The sequence below is a fragment of the Carassius gibelio genome, chromosome A15 (assembly GCF_023724105.1).
Source record: "Carassius gibelio isolate Cgi1373 ecotype wild population from Czech Republic chromosome A15, carGib1.2-hapl.c, whole genome shotgun sequence".
Taxonomy (NCBI): Eukaryota; Metazoa; Chordata; class Actinopteri; order Cypriniformes; family Cyprinidae; genus Carassius; species Carassius gibelio.
In genome coordinates this window covers 1580887-1595181 of record NC_068385.1, presented here as the reverse complement: position 1 = coordinate 1595181, position 14295 = coordinate 1580887, and the positions used below count along the sequence as shown (strand labels likewise).

The window sequence follows — 14295 nt, the reverse complement described above, 5'->3', positions numbered from 1 at the left end:
ACATGAAGCATCCAGTATATAACATCTCTGTCAGGTACTGTGTCTGTCCCATGTTCATCGTCATTCCCTCTCTGCCGTTCCACTGTCTCTCAGAGCAGTCCTGAAAAGCATTTCTGCTGAATGTGTGTATTTAATGCTCGTCTTTGGCTGGAATTCTCCCTTGGCGGCTGCTCCTACATAACTAGCACCGTTACATTTTTGATGAACGTGAATTATTTGTTGGTATCTTAAGGAAGAAATCCTCAAAAAAGGATAGCAGATGTGCCAAGCATCTGAATAAGACACAAAGACACACCACACAGCAGAGCATTTAATTTCTGCTAATTCACCTTGGCGCTATCCCAGGCGTGGTGATTAAAATAGAGCCCATGTGCTGGAATTGCTCTATAATATATATTTTCAATTTTGATTGTGCAAGCAATTATGTTGCACTTAATGAAATTTCAAATGTGCTCAGGAGGCTTTCTGCAGAACGGTCCACATGTGCAACGTGCAAATGCAACCTCCTCCACGTCACTTTCTGGGTTGTTGTGGAACCCTTTGCTTACAAAGGAAAAGTTCACCTAAAATAGCTCAGCCTGGTGTCATTCGAAACCCATATGTATAAATACAATTAATAAAGAAATCAAGTTCAACATACATTACCATTTAAAAGTTTGGCGTCAGTAAGAAATTATTACTTTTCTTCTGCAAGGATGCATAAAATTGACAAAAAGTAACAGACATTTATAAGACATTTATAATGTAACAAAAGATTTTGATTTCAAATAACTCTAATCAAAGACCCCTAAAAAATGTATCATGGTTGCCACAAAAATATTAAGCAGAACTGCTGTTCTGACATTGATAAAATAAGAAGTGCTACTTGAGCACCAAATCAGCATATTGAAATGATTTCTGAAGGATCATGTGACAATGAAGACTGGAGTTATGGCTGATGAAAATTAGCTTTTGCATCACAGGTATAAATTCAATTTTAAGTTATAGTTATTAAGTTATAAATACAAAACATTTGTTTCAAATTGTAATAATATTTTATACAATTTGTGTTTTTAATTAAAAAAAATTTATCAAATAACTTAATAATAAACTTTTGAATGGTTAGTGTAATTTTGCAAATATATTTTATGTCTGTAAATCATTGCAAATTGAAAAGACATACAGTATGTCATATGAATAAAAAATTTGAAATTCTTAAATATCTCTTTTTGTGTTCCACTAAAAAAGTATCAACATAAAGCTGAGTAAATCTTTTTTTTCTGATGAACTGTTCTATTAAAGTTTTGCCTGTGCGAACCAATTAAATGGTCTGTCGTGCTTCTGAAATGTTAAGGCAATTAGAACGCTTACCTTTGAAGCAACTTAAGAAGAAATTGGTCTTGCCTAGCACTTTAAACAAGGTTACGTCTTCTCTCTATTTTAAAAGATTCTTGGGAGAGTCCAACTTTAGGGTTAATAAATTATGCTCCTCCCATCGTTGACGCATCAGATCTGGACCATAACTGTCAAATGTTTGTTGTTCCTCCAGGCTGTTGGTGTGTTTACAACACTCTGATAAACTATATCAGCACCGCATATGAGCTAGATACAAATATATCCAAAAAAACTGAATGGCTGAAGCCCTGTGAGACGGCGGAGGTGGCGTTATGACTTAGGAAAAGCTGTCGGCTCATGTGTGTTGTTGATGAGGAATGGCTTTATAGTCCATCTTTCTGATTGTACCATATGTGTGCAAACATAAACAGTCTGGCCACTGTCGTAGCGAGTGGCCTAATTACACGCTATCAGTGTTATTTATTTCCTAAAGGTGCTGTTAGGGAACACTCTCGTTCACTCACTCGCTCTCCACCTCTGCAAAACACATCTCCCTTTTATCTGTCATGCGCCAACGTGTGAATATTTATGCTAATTATAATGCAGTTAATGTCGTGGATGATTTCTCAAAATGGATTTCTTTTCAAATAACTTAAAAAGTCCACAATCACTGGCGTTGAGATGTGTAGTGTAGCACTAGCATTCCCAAATGATTTGATGCCTAATAGATGCAAACTAATTTGACCTTCAATTTTCCTATCTTTTACACCAGCTGCATTTATACACTGTGGAAAGAAATGTTATTCTTTCTTGTTGTGTGAAACCGAAGGATAAAGCATGAAGGCGCGACCCCAGAGAAAAGATTTAAATTTGACACTGCTGGAGCGGAGTCCTCACGGCTCAGTTTGTTGACAGCGGTGAAGTCTTTCATAGCATATTTTCAGCACTTCTTTAATGTTCCTTTTCCCTAAAAACTGGACTATATCAGCTCTGCCAGATATAAGTTCTCATAAGCTTTGTGATCTGACTTTCAACTAAGCAGAACCAGGAAAAACTCATTTTTAAGGGGTTCCCTGTCGATAACATCAGAGGCTGTCTTGTTTTCTTGCACTTTTTGTTGTGCCAATGCTCTAAATTGGATTTGTGTATGCATGGCCACTCTTATCTAAACTATTCATACTTGGTGTGTGTATGTGTGTGTGTGTGTGTGTGTGTGGACTATTACGGTTTAATTTCCATTTTTTCATGTTGACTAATTCAAATTTAGTTTCTGTTGTGGAGAGCAGTTCTTCCCCACACCAGGCAGCACAGATGTAAGTTGAAAAGCAGTGGGTACTGTACGTAGTCTAAAAGTGAAAAATTCCCAGTTTCTCCAGTGTGTGTCTTTTTAAGTAGGACAGAGAAATTGATGGCCTAGTGCTGCTAGGTGACCTACATACACTGGCATGGACAAAATAGGGCTCCTGAACACACACACACACACACACATAAAGCAGGGGGTGTGGAAGTCAGCAGAGCCTGACTGAACTCACATCCTCACAGATGCTGATGTGTTCACAGTGACACACTTATGCAAATAAGATGAGACATTGTGTATGTGAAGACCAGTACTTTAATAATACTACCTGGAACCAGGGCTTATTCTAATTTAACCATTATCATGTTGAGATGGGTCACGAGGTTAGCTAATCGGTTAGCCGTCCAACAGTCAGCTAGTTACAAGTTAGTTGTGTTTTTTATTGACTCTCTCTCTCTCTCTCTCTCTCTCTCTCTCACACACACACACACACACACACACACACACACACACACACACACACACACACTTTACATGTTTGTGTAATAGTATTTTTAGTTTTAAATATTAGTTTTTTAGTAAATGTAAATATTCTTTGTTTTTATATGTATTTGACATTTTTACTGCATGTAAATATTGCAAAATAAAAGTTCCTTTATATATATATATATATATATATATATATATATACTGTAAAAAAAAAAAAATTTTATATATTTATATATATATATATATATATATATATATATATATATATATATATATATATATATATATATATATATATATATATATATATATATATATATTAGGGCTGGCCAATTTAACGTGTTATTATGCGTTAACACATTGATTGATTAATGGCGATAATTATCGCACGTGAACACAGTTTTTGCTCAGTGGCTTTGAATAAAAATACAGAAAAATCATAGGTCACAGGAGGGGATGCTTCCGATCAGTTTATTTTGGCTAAGCATCAGCATTCACAACACACTGTCCACTGTTATTTTTTACGGAAAAGAATGCAACAAACTCGTAATTATGACTTCATAAATGGGAAATAGGAAGTTTACGATGGTACATGAAGACAGCAGAGAAGGTGCCTGTTATAATATTATGATCGAGGCCCTGGACTCTGAGCATAACTTGTTTTCTATAAACTTTCAGATATTTTCTATAAAAATGTTAATGTCCTTTCAGTGACAAATAGCTGGTTTTATATATAATTTAGTTACATTAATGTTATAAGTTCAGATTTACAAGAAATATTTTAACTGCTACTATGTAAAAAGAATACTGCTGTAAAAAAGCACCTTATTTGTTTAAAGTGTTTGCAAACCATAATGAACTTTCGTTCATACAGCATTTTGTGCAAAACAATGCCATCAAATCTGATTAATCGTAGACAATCATGCGATTAATCGCGATAAAAAAACACAAATAAAACACTCAAAAACTTGAAACTGCTGTGTATAATGCAGATAAACATCAAACATAAGAAGGGTTGATTTTTAGGTTGTGTCAAGGTGCCATTTTGTGTCGGGGACAATTTAACCATCGGCAGCATATCTCTTCAGAGCAGTCAACAACCTTTATTGCTCATCAGCTTCTCTCTGTTCTCTCTTTCACCTTCACTCCTGTATCTCTTCTCTCCATGTAATATCCTGATGCAGTGTTCACTCAGGTGCCCAGCTCAAGGACAATGACTTTTAGCACCACAACTCTAAATACCCAGAAGAGGAGTGCGGTAATGAGATCCATCGGTTTAATTGTTACAGAGTTGGCGCTTGTTTAGGAGAGAGTTTGCAATGGCTAATTAGTCATAATGATTGAGATCCGGAGGCCTGTGTGAAGGAAGAGATAGATAAGGTGAAATGTGCTTAATGCATTTTTCAATGGCAGATAGAGGAAGAGTGTTGAAACACGACTGCCCCTGAGCCTGAAACTGAACCTTTGACCTATCACACCTGAGAACAGATTGCTTCTTTACTTTTGTTTCATATCAATCTCGATTGAAACCTTCAAACTAACAATGTTAACAAATCTCTATGGCACATGATGACCCAGAGAGAAAGCTCAACAGCGCTCGATACTGACATAAAGACCACCTGTAGTAGAGAGTATAATTAGGCACCCTGATGCAATAATTTTCCGGTGAGAAGGATCAATTTTATTTCTCTCTGAAGAGTAAACACCGGGGCCTGGTCCCATCTCCCTCCACTGGCATTTACGGCAATGAATGCTGCATTATCATTTTTTTTTTTTTTTTATCTCTCTCTCCTTAATTCGTCATGCCAATTACTTCCTTTGAGAAATTCCTATCATGGCCCTCTCCTTGATGTGTCTGCTGTAATTAAGGCTCAAATTGTTTTGATGCAAGTGTAATCACATTAGCCTGTTTGCAGGGGAGAGGGGTGAAATTGGACTTGTTGCTCCAGCGCCTGTGAAAAAGGCAGCAGACTGCATTGAGTTTATGGATTATGAAAGAAAGAACTGTCAGAAAGCATTGAGCTCAAAGCACCGTCCCATATGGCTCTTCATTACCGGCCCTGTCAGAGCCAGTCGAACCGCCACAAACACAATGAAAGCATAATTCGCATAGTTAAAGATGAGAATGGGATAAATGTTGGAGGATGATTGTGAAAAGATGGCTCAATCGTTTGCGAGGGAATAGTTTTTTTTTCTACTTATTTTAAATTTTTTTTAATTCCATTTGGTGTGTTGACAATCAAGCATAACTAGATCTGAAATTACAGTTAGCTTCATTTATATTAGTCACAGAATAAAATAGTCAAAGATAGCAATATGTTGAATGGTAATGACTCAACTCCTCACGCAGAGTCGAGTGAAAGACCAGATGGTATGCGGTATGTAGGAGGTCTTTGGAGTTCAGAGCGATATTTCAAGTAATATTGACATTAAATTCTAACATTGTTAATATCTTGCATCCTTGTAAACCTTTCTTTTCTGGTAATTGTAAAGAAGATATTGTACAAGCTGTGTACTTTTTTTTTTTTTTTTTTTTTTTTTTACCTTGGCCCTTTTCCCCCATCCTTTTATTTACTTTTTGATCTTATCTGTGGACATTTACTATGTTTTCATCTGCAATTACACAGATAGCAGAGCACATTTTTTACTGAATTGATAAAGCAGAATCAGTTGCAACATGAACCGTCTTTCTGTCTTTCTATCATTTTATTTATCACTGTCATGCTGTATGTCTGTCTTTCATCATATCCCAGATTTAAATAATGCAACATTATTCATCAAGAACAGTTGAAGCTTATCAAGTTGAATTGTTTTTAACCCTAAAATTAGTTATCAAACTCATGTCAGTGTTGCTTTTTGAGATATTAAAATGGTATTTGTGACTTTCAGGCTCAAATTCCAAAACATGGATTTCTGTCTTCTCCTAGGGAAGGCATCTTGGATCTCTCCACAGATTTTGGTGAGATGAAAGGCTTATGATTTATAGTTCTCCTTTAGAAGATACAGGGGTCATTTGCACATACAAAGTTAAGTTCATACTTGGGTTGAGTTGGTAAGCTATCGTTTACTTTCAACTTGTGTATTGTGTGCGATTTTACTCACTTGATTCTATAGAAATAATTGAATTGATGGTTTGGGTTAATAAAAAAAAGCCTGTATCGCTCGCTGTCCCCCTCTCTCTATGAGCTGTGCTCCACATTTGGTGTAGATGTACCCTGCTGACTGTGCACTTATCGCACCTCTCCATTCATCCGTCTTCTGTAATGAGGGAGGAAGGACTCAGATCATTAGCCATTAGGGAGGAATGGCTGCTTTTGAAGTGGCTGGTATTTTAGTTAGGTGGCTTTTGGAGGGCCTAATGTTGACATTAATCTTCTGTGCCACTTGCGAATGTACGGTAGCGACCTTAATGTTTTTTTGCTTTTTAAGCCAAAGATAGGGCACCCCATCATAGGATCACTCCCCAGATTTTTCCCAAAGTTTCCCTAGATATGACTGCAAAAACTTCTTGTACATCAGTGTTTTCCAAACATTATGTTTTACTATGTACCCTACAGCCCCAACAGGAAGGCTGAAGTACTTCAGTGACATCAGAGAAGTACATTTAAAACCTAATAAACTTAGTTAATTTTCATTTTTTTCTATATAAAATTAATTCCATTTGGACTTGGAATGCAAAGACATTCATACAATTTTATTTGTGCTTTAAATATCAAAATACATTTTTTTGGAATATGTGATGAAAAGAGATGCAGGTTGAGAATCACTGTTGTAGAGTACACATTGAAGGCCTGCATGTTTATTCACTCGTGCTAATAGAACTTGTTCCTTAACTTGTCAGTGACAGGTTCATTCATTTGCCCTGCTAGTTATCTAGTATTGTGGTTTAGTTTATCTCTGCACCCTTGAGATCTATCTACCACTGTGACTCAGACACTCGACTGGAGTAAAAGATTAATAAACCATCAGTAATGGTGCTAAGCTTCAAGAAGTTTTAGTTTTATACACTTTTCTCTTTTTTTCCCCCCGACAAATTCTTTTTTAGGTCCTTTCTTGGGTTTTTCCAGAAGCCATGCATCTCTCCCTAGTCATTATAATGTAGTGGAGTGGCTAGAGCTACAATCGATTACGCTGTCTAGTCTCATTTAGTTTACAAGAGTTCCAAGTTCCAGAGAGCTTACCAAGAGGCTATTTTTCTCCATGCCCGTCTTCTTTTTGATTAAGCGGAAGTGTAAATAAGGCTGCAAACTCCCATCGATGCATGCCAATTTATTTATTGACTCCTAAGGATCATTCTCTCCACTCCCCATGGGTGTCTTCAGGCCGAAGAATTGAGCTCCTCCCAGCACATGTGAGCGCGGGGAACAGCCAACTGTCTGCCAGGAGAAAAAAATGAAACTCATTGACAGATGTTCTCGTGATACTTTCTGCTCTCATTATTAATAGATGAGAAACGCGCCCCATTTATCAGAGTTGGGAGAAATTAATTGACACTGGCTTTGATTTTATTGCTGTAACTTGTTGTCTGGGCACATCACAATTCTTTTTCATTTTTCGCTCCCAGGGCAGTGTTTGATAGCTAGAGCATATTGAAAAAAGCGCCCCCCAAAAAAAGAAAGTGAGCTCTCTCCAAATGCATGAGCAAAGAGACATGCATGGAAACACACAACCACAGACATATGCTAACTTATGTAGCAGGATGTTGCCCTGTCACTTCCCCACTGTGGCAGCCACCCACCCGTAACAGACGGAACTGCTAATGTCACTGGTCTGGTCTGCAAACAGTGTTTAAAAAGCAGCTTTGCATTTATTACAGTGTGGGGTTCAAAAAGCATGCAGTGCAGCTGTGGCACAAGTTTCCTTTCTTACTGGTGTGAAGCTAAAACTGTGAAACAGATTTTAGTTTGGACCACATATTATTAGCATTTACTGATAGCTACTATATACCAATGATTAAGAAAATTCCTACCTTTTACATAATTATAATGGCCATAGTAGTATATGTTAATTGTAATCATTCCAAGATTCATTTCTAAACTAAAATCAGTCTATACTATGACTGCAGCTTCCTTTTTTTTAAGCTACATAAAAAACTGTGTGCAAGTATACCTAGTGCAAGTATACCACAAGTGCCTAAAACTTTTAACAGTACTGTAGCTTTGCAAGTACAGTAGGTTTCTTCAAATATCTTGGACACAATGTAACAGTTCTTCTGGATTTAGTCTGTCTCAGTTTGTTCTGTTTCTTCATGTCATTCCAGACAGACTTGATGATGATGAGATCACATATCTGTGTGGAGCACTGGCTGTTGTCAGACTCCTTGTGCATACAAAATCTAACTGGATTATTACAATTAATTGCAAAAGGATTGGCTGGAAATGTAAACTGATTTTTCCTACTGACATGTGCACATTACTGTGTGATTATAAATGGCATTTTTAGATTTATTCATTTATTTTAAATGCAGGATTCACAAACAGCTGACAATCAAATAAAATGTAATTGTCAAAAAATAGACCGTAGAGAGATAACAAATAATTATGTGAAACAACAAGATCAGGAAATTATACGACGGAATATAATTTGCAACCATCTAAGTGCCACAGTTCAGAATGTTGAGGTATGCATGCAAATAAAGGATTTCCAAGAAGTTTTTGAGGTTCCAAACTTTTGCAGCACACAGGACGTTTTGTTTACACTAAGTATTGTGCTTGTTTTAGCTTTACCCATCCTGAATTCATCTTGTGGTCATATTATTCAGCATCTGATCTCGCATACCATTGTATGAATCAGGTTTCAGATGGAACGGCATCCGTGCCATTTTGCCTGCACGCGCATGCAAGTGTGTCTGTGCATTCATGAGAAAGTCCATAGGCATTTTTCCCTCCACCGTTTAATATGCAACACCTATTGGATCTATTTACCATCTCTGGTCTCAGGAAAGGATACGAGGTGGCCGTAATCATATCTGATTCGGTTTGTGTACCTCTTCCCTTTAAATGCATCGAACTGCTCCAGGCACCCTCGGCTTTTTATGCAAAGGTCAGAGGAAGGCTCATTGATTTAGCATTTTAATTTTATTTGTGCTGGTCTCCGAGGGGGACTGGCATTCAGCTTGGCAGTGGCTCTTTGTTTTGTAAGAGGCTGTGAATGTCTGGGTGTCTGTTGAGACCCGGCCTGCTTCGCTCTGGCTAATAAGTGTGAGATGGCAGCCAGACGCCTTCGTAATAGCCACTAACACTTATTATCCTCCCCGAGATTGGAAATCCATGTGTTGTCATTGAGGGATCTCAAGACAGGTTAAGGAAAAAAAAATAGATGTGTTTCTGTTGTCTCTCTCGCAAGCATACGCTTCAAAACAGATGTGCATGTCTTGTTGTAGGAGTGCTGCATTGGTGGAGGTGGGCTTTCCAATGTAAGGAAATGGCCTGTTCAGAGTGGTTAAGTCACTAACTAAGCATGCTAATGCCTCGAGGTGTTTGAGGCAGATGAATGCGGCGTCTCCTCTGCCAACGCCAAGGCAGCTGTTGTTTTGCATTGTTTCCATCCTCTCCTTCGCTTGACTTTGCAGAAGATGCAGAGAAGGGCCCTCTTTCATTAAGAGATGCTGTTAGCAGCACTGGTCTTGTCATTAATTACACTGAAGGTTTTTGATTTGCTGCTGTTTCCAGTGCTCAGTCGAGAGCTAACCCTGCCAATAGTGCCCTGAACTCCGACAATGGTGGTGTGCGGGATCATTACCTATTTTTTTCTGCTACGCTTGATTGTGGTTGGCAGTTGTGCTTCTTTTATAATGTGAAAATTGTAGAAAGTTTAAGATGGTAATTCTAGTAAAAATATATCTGTTAAGATCTGACTGGAACTCCTTTACTCTTGTATTATCTGTTTAATTAACCTAAAATAATTAAGAAATGGGAAACTCTTTAAAATAATTATAATTTTGTAAAAAAAAAAAAAACTCTCACCATATATATATATATATTTACTTTTTTTTTTTGCCTTTAAGTTCTGTTGAATCTGACCCCAGCCTCTTGTATATTCATTTGTGTAATTATGAGTAGTGAGAATTTTGAGATTGATAGTAGATTTGTCAATTGTCAGTTTCAGGTGCTTCCTGTTGGGGTGCAGGTACTGTAACCCCCCTCCCCCCCCCCCCCCCCCTCTGTAGCCGTTGAGCTCCAAGAAACCACCCAATGCGTGCCAGCTCTCTCCCTGCTGCTGAGAAATTGCTCCTGACAGCTGATTTGTTGGTTGTCAGAACTGGTCGCTGTGCGGCTGATAAGGGTGCAGAGGCCCGAGATGGAAAACTAACTGCTTCTCATGATTTCAAAGGCAGCCCCATCAGCCTGGGGCCTGCAGACACATGTAAATGTCTCTGGGCTGAAATCACCAGGGATGTTTCCTCCATGTGCGGGGGCTGTTCTTTAAAGAGTTAGTCTGCACTTAGCATGCAGCACCTGGCCATGTAGAAAAGCATTGCAAATGCCACCTTTTAGATGTTTCATTTCAGACTCATTGTTTGAATGTTGTTATTGTTGCCCTGCCTGTACAAAACACATCTTTATATGAATCCTGCTGACAACGTTGTTCCTTTTTAACAAAGAACAAAGATCCTAATCCTGTAGATGAACAGAGCAGCAATAATCGATCAATCTATCTACCTACCTACCTACCTACCTAACTACTGACCGACCTACCAGTCGGTCCTGAAATTTAAGAATTTTATTGGAGCTATAGAGGTATACAGTTCAAATCTTTTCTGAGTAGCCAACACATTGTGGGCCTGCTTGGCAGTATTTAATGACATGAATATGGCTCTGGACCAACTAGCTATTCTATCAAATGAAGTGAAGAAAAAAGTGACTTTTACAGTACTACCACTCCCAGATCCGTGCTTGGAAAGGTGGAGCAGAGCAGTCAGGGGAGTGGAGCAATGGGAGGACCTGGTCCAGCCTGCAGCGAATCATCAGGTCTGATCAGTCACAGGAAGCTCTAATAGGCTTGTACGGGAAGCCATTGCAAGCGAAGAGGTCACTAGGTAATTGGCTGTGAATCCTGTTCCAGCATCCTCCCATGGGACGGCTGCTCCTATAACTCACTTCCTGTCAATGATGTCAACCCTCTGGGCTGCCTAAGCCCGGGCTGAAGGGTCGATGAGAGGGTGTTGGCCGTCATCCAACTCTGGAGAAGATGACAGTATGGCAGTGACCGTAGTTAACCCCTACAAGCCTGTCCATACAATAATTGCCTTTAATTACCTCATGCTCCAATACAAAGCCCTCATGCGTTTGGAGCTAATACCCCATCAGTCAGCACAGCTACTGCATTCTGTCGACTCTTAACAGCAAACCATCCACCTCTGAGTTTACCCCAGCAGGGCGAGGAGTGGATTCTACTGTGTCAGTGAACAGATAATTCAGCCAGTGTTTTCTTCCCCAAACAAAACAAACTGTACGTATAATCACTGAGAGGTCACACAGCACTGGACCAGAGGCCACCGCTTGTTTATCCAGTGCCCTCTTATCACCCCTTCTGCCTCTTCATCTGTTCTTATCACGGCTGGTGTTGAGAGGGGCTGCATGGCTTCCTGTTTTGGGCTTGCTGTCAACCTCTTTGACCTTTTGACCCCAGGAGTTATCTCTCACTTCCTTAAAAGCCAAAAGCCTTGTCTAAAAGCAGCAGGGCAAGTGCTCTCTATTTTCACTCTTTTTGTTGAAGGCTTGTAAACCACAGCACAGTAAGTGTAAGAGTGCAGTTGTATGAAGAGGCAACTTTTAAAAATGAGTTAAAGTTGGCTGTAATTATGAGAAAATAATAATACCCCCCCCCCCCCATGTAAAAGTTTTGTTTAGCCATGGTGTGAAGAAAGTAAGTATCTGCCCATTGGCTTCAAATATTTTGTTATATCAAAATTGTTGTCAAAAATATATTGTCAAAAATAAATAATGTAATTAATACATAAAATTACTTTTACTTACAAGTCTTCTATGATGATGTGTGTGAATGCTATAAGCATGTTTTTAATTTTTGTATTAAAAATCCTTTTAAATATATTTGTAAGCAATTGATTTTCTTTGTTTTCGAAAATTGTGGTTTTTATTAGTAGTAGTACAATTATTACAAATATTTGAACAAAAACTGCTTATATATACACCCATATGTATTAAAGTTTTAAGGATTTTTTTTTCTTTCTACTTAATATTCACATCACTTGACATTTCATTAAATTGAAACTTTTCTTGAAAATAGTGTGTATATGTGCATGAGTGATTGTGTGCAACAAATTATCAGTATCTAGTTTGAGACTCGGTCTCAATGGGATTTTGCATTTTTTATTAATTTGTTTTAATCACTGGATGTTCCCTGTTCCTTATAGATGGTGAACTCTGTGAGTTGAAAATGGATCCTCATTAGAGGCACTTAAAATTGTGTTTCACATATTGAAAAACTCACAAAGAAACATAAAATATTTGGTAATGGAATTCAGATGCTGGCTGGCTCTACACATTCCATTAAAACATCCTTGAGCTTCCTCCATCTCTGAGGAGCAGACTCAAAGCTATTTTAATAGTGCCCAGGACTAACAGCAAAAGAGTTCCTGCTCTGTACTAGATACATAATTTGCATGGCATTAGGACCAGTTAAAACGAAGATTGCTGCACGACTCAATGGTTCATTTATGCCCTCTCCATACTATAATAGCAATCAACAGATATTTGTTGCTTTTTTCCTGTTCATTTAACTGCTTCTGTGTTGGTTCACTTCAATCATGAGCTGTTTTCCCCCCTCCCTTCCTTTCTTCCCCTGTTTTCTCTCTCCCATCCTGTCCCTCTTCACAGGATTCGGCTTTGTAACTTTCGAGAACGAGGATGTGGTGGAAAAGGTCTGCGAGATTCATTTTCACGAAATCAATAATAAAATGGTGAGTTGCTTTCACCTCTTTGCAATTTTTCAATTTGAGGGCCGGGATTAATCTTTGATGCTGGAAGTTGAATGGGTGCTTATAATGCGCAGCATACAGTGAAGGTGACAGGGCTACTGCGTATGCGCATAGGTGTGAGGTGTCATCCCTATCCCCAACCAGGCTGCTTTCAAAGGGAGGAGGAGTTACTGGTGTGCACCGGCCACAAACCATGAAATTGTGTCTTGGATCCCTGTCTGCAAGGCTCTTTTCCCCATTGCAGTTCCCTCATCCAGGGAAAACTGGGAAAGGATCTGGAAGTCATTCTAGGCGCTTGTTAAAAATGTGTGGTGCAAAAGATTGAAAGAAGATTTAAAAATCAAAGCCTGGGTGCTTCCTGCATGTTGGCACCTGATGTCCCACGATTTTAATGTTTGCTGCTACGGTTCGTATTAGATTTCTCCATGTCTTGCCAAGCTTTTGAGAATGAAAGACAGCAGAGGGACACGGTTCCTGACCTTGAGGCTTCTGCAGGCGAGCCACAGATGCAGCTCACTGTGCTTGAGACGAATCATGAAATGAGGACAACCCCGATGTCATTCTACATGACAGCCAGTTAGCAAGATTTTTAATGAAGGTCAGCGCTGTCAGTTAAGTTCAGTTACTTCTACTTACAAATCACTGAGAACCATGAGCCTCCAGGAGTTTTCCATGAGATCGAGCTCAGTACTGATTTGTGGCTGATGATCAGTGTTGGAGAGTTAACTAGCCTAATTTGACTACATTGATTCATTAGTATGACAGTAGTTTAGGTTTTACCAAAACAGTTTTCTTGTAACAAGCTACATAAAAAAAAAAAAAAAAAAAAGATCTGATCATTCTGAATCTGTTTAGTTGGAACTTTCTTTCCTTTTGTAATATATTTATATTATTTTTCTTTTTAAGTATCAATTCTCGATTCTATTTGATTCTGGTTAATTTGGGTACACATCAGTTATTTATCCCTTTTGCTTATTATATATGAAAAAAAAATGAATGCTGAAAAAACTAAAACAAATTTCGACCAGTAACTTGTCTTTTGGATCCATTCATTTAAAGAACAAACTCATAAGAATATCAGTTGTTTTGGGAATCATGCTATACATGTATTCGATTGACTAAAACAAACCACTCAATAAAGCACATTTTTTTTGAATCAAATGAAACTTTTTTTTTTATATATAGAGTGTTTATAGTAGTTGTTTATCCTCATTTTTATTGATCTGATCCTATTTGAGACATTTCATTTTTTATA

At 38.2% G+C, this 14295-nt stretch overlaps 1 protein-coding gene across 7 annotated transcripts in view; it reads left to right on the top strand.

Moving 5' to 3' along the window:
• The window catches only part of LOC128028917 (RNA-binding protein Musashi homolog 2-like), a 234461-nt gene that overhangs the window by 154810 nt on the left and 65356 nt on the right, over nucleotides 1-14295 (top strand). For all 7 annotated transcript variants that reach the window (XM_052616251.1, XM_052616250.1, XM_052616252.1 and 4 more), the window contains exon 8: nucleotides 12940-13022. In XM_052616251.1, coding sequence (XP_052472211.1) covers nucleotides 12940-13022 — 83 coding nt within the window. The remainder of the gene's footprint in view (nucleotides 1-12939; nucleotides 13023-14295) is intronic.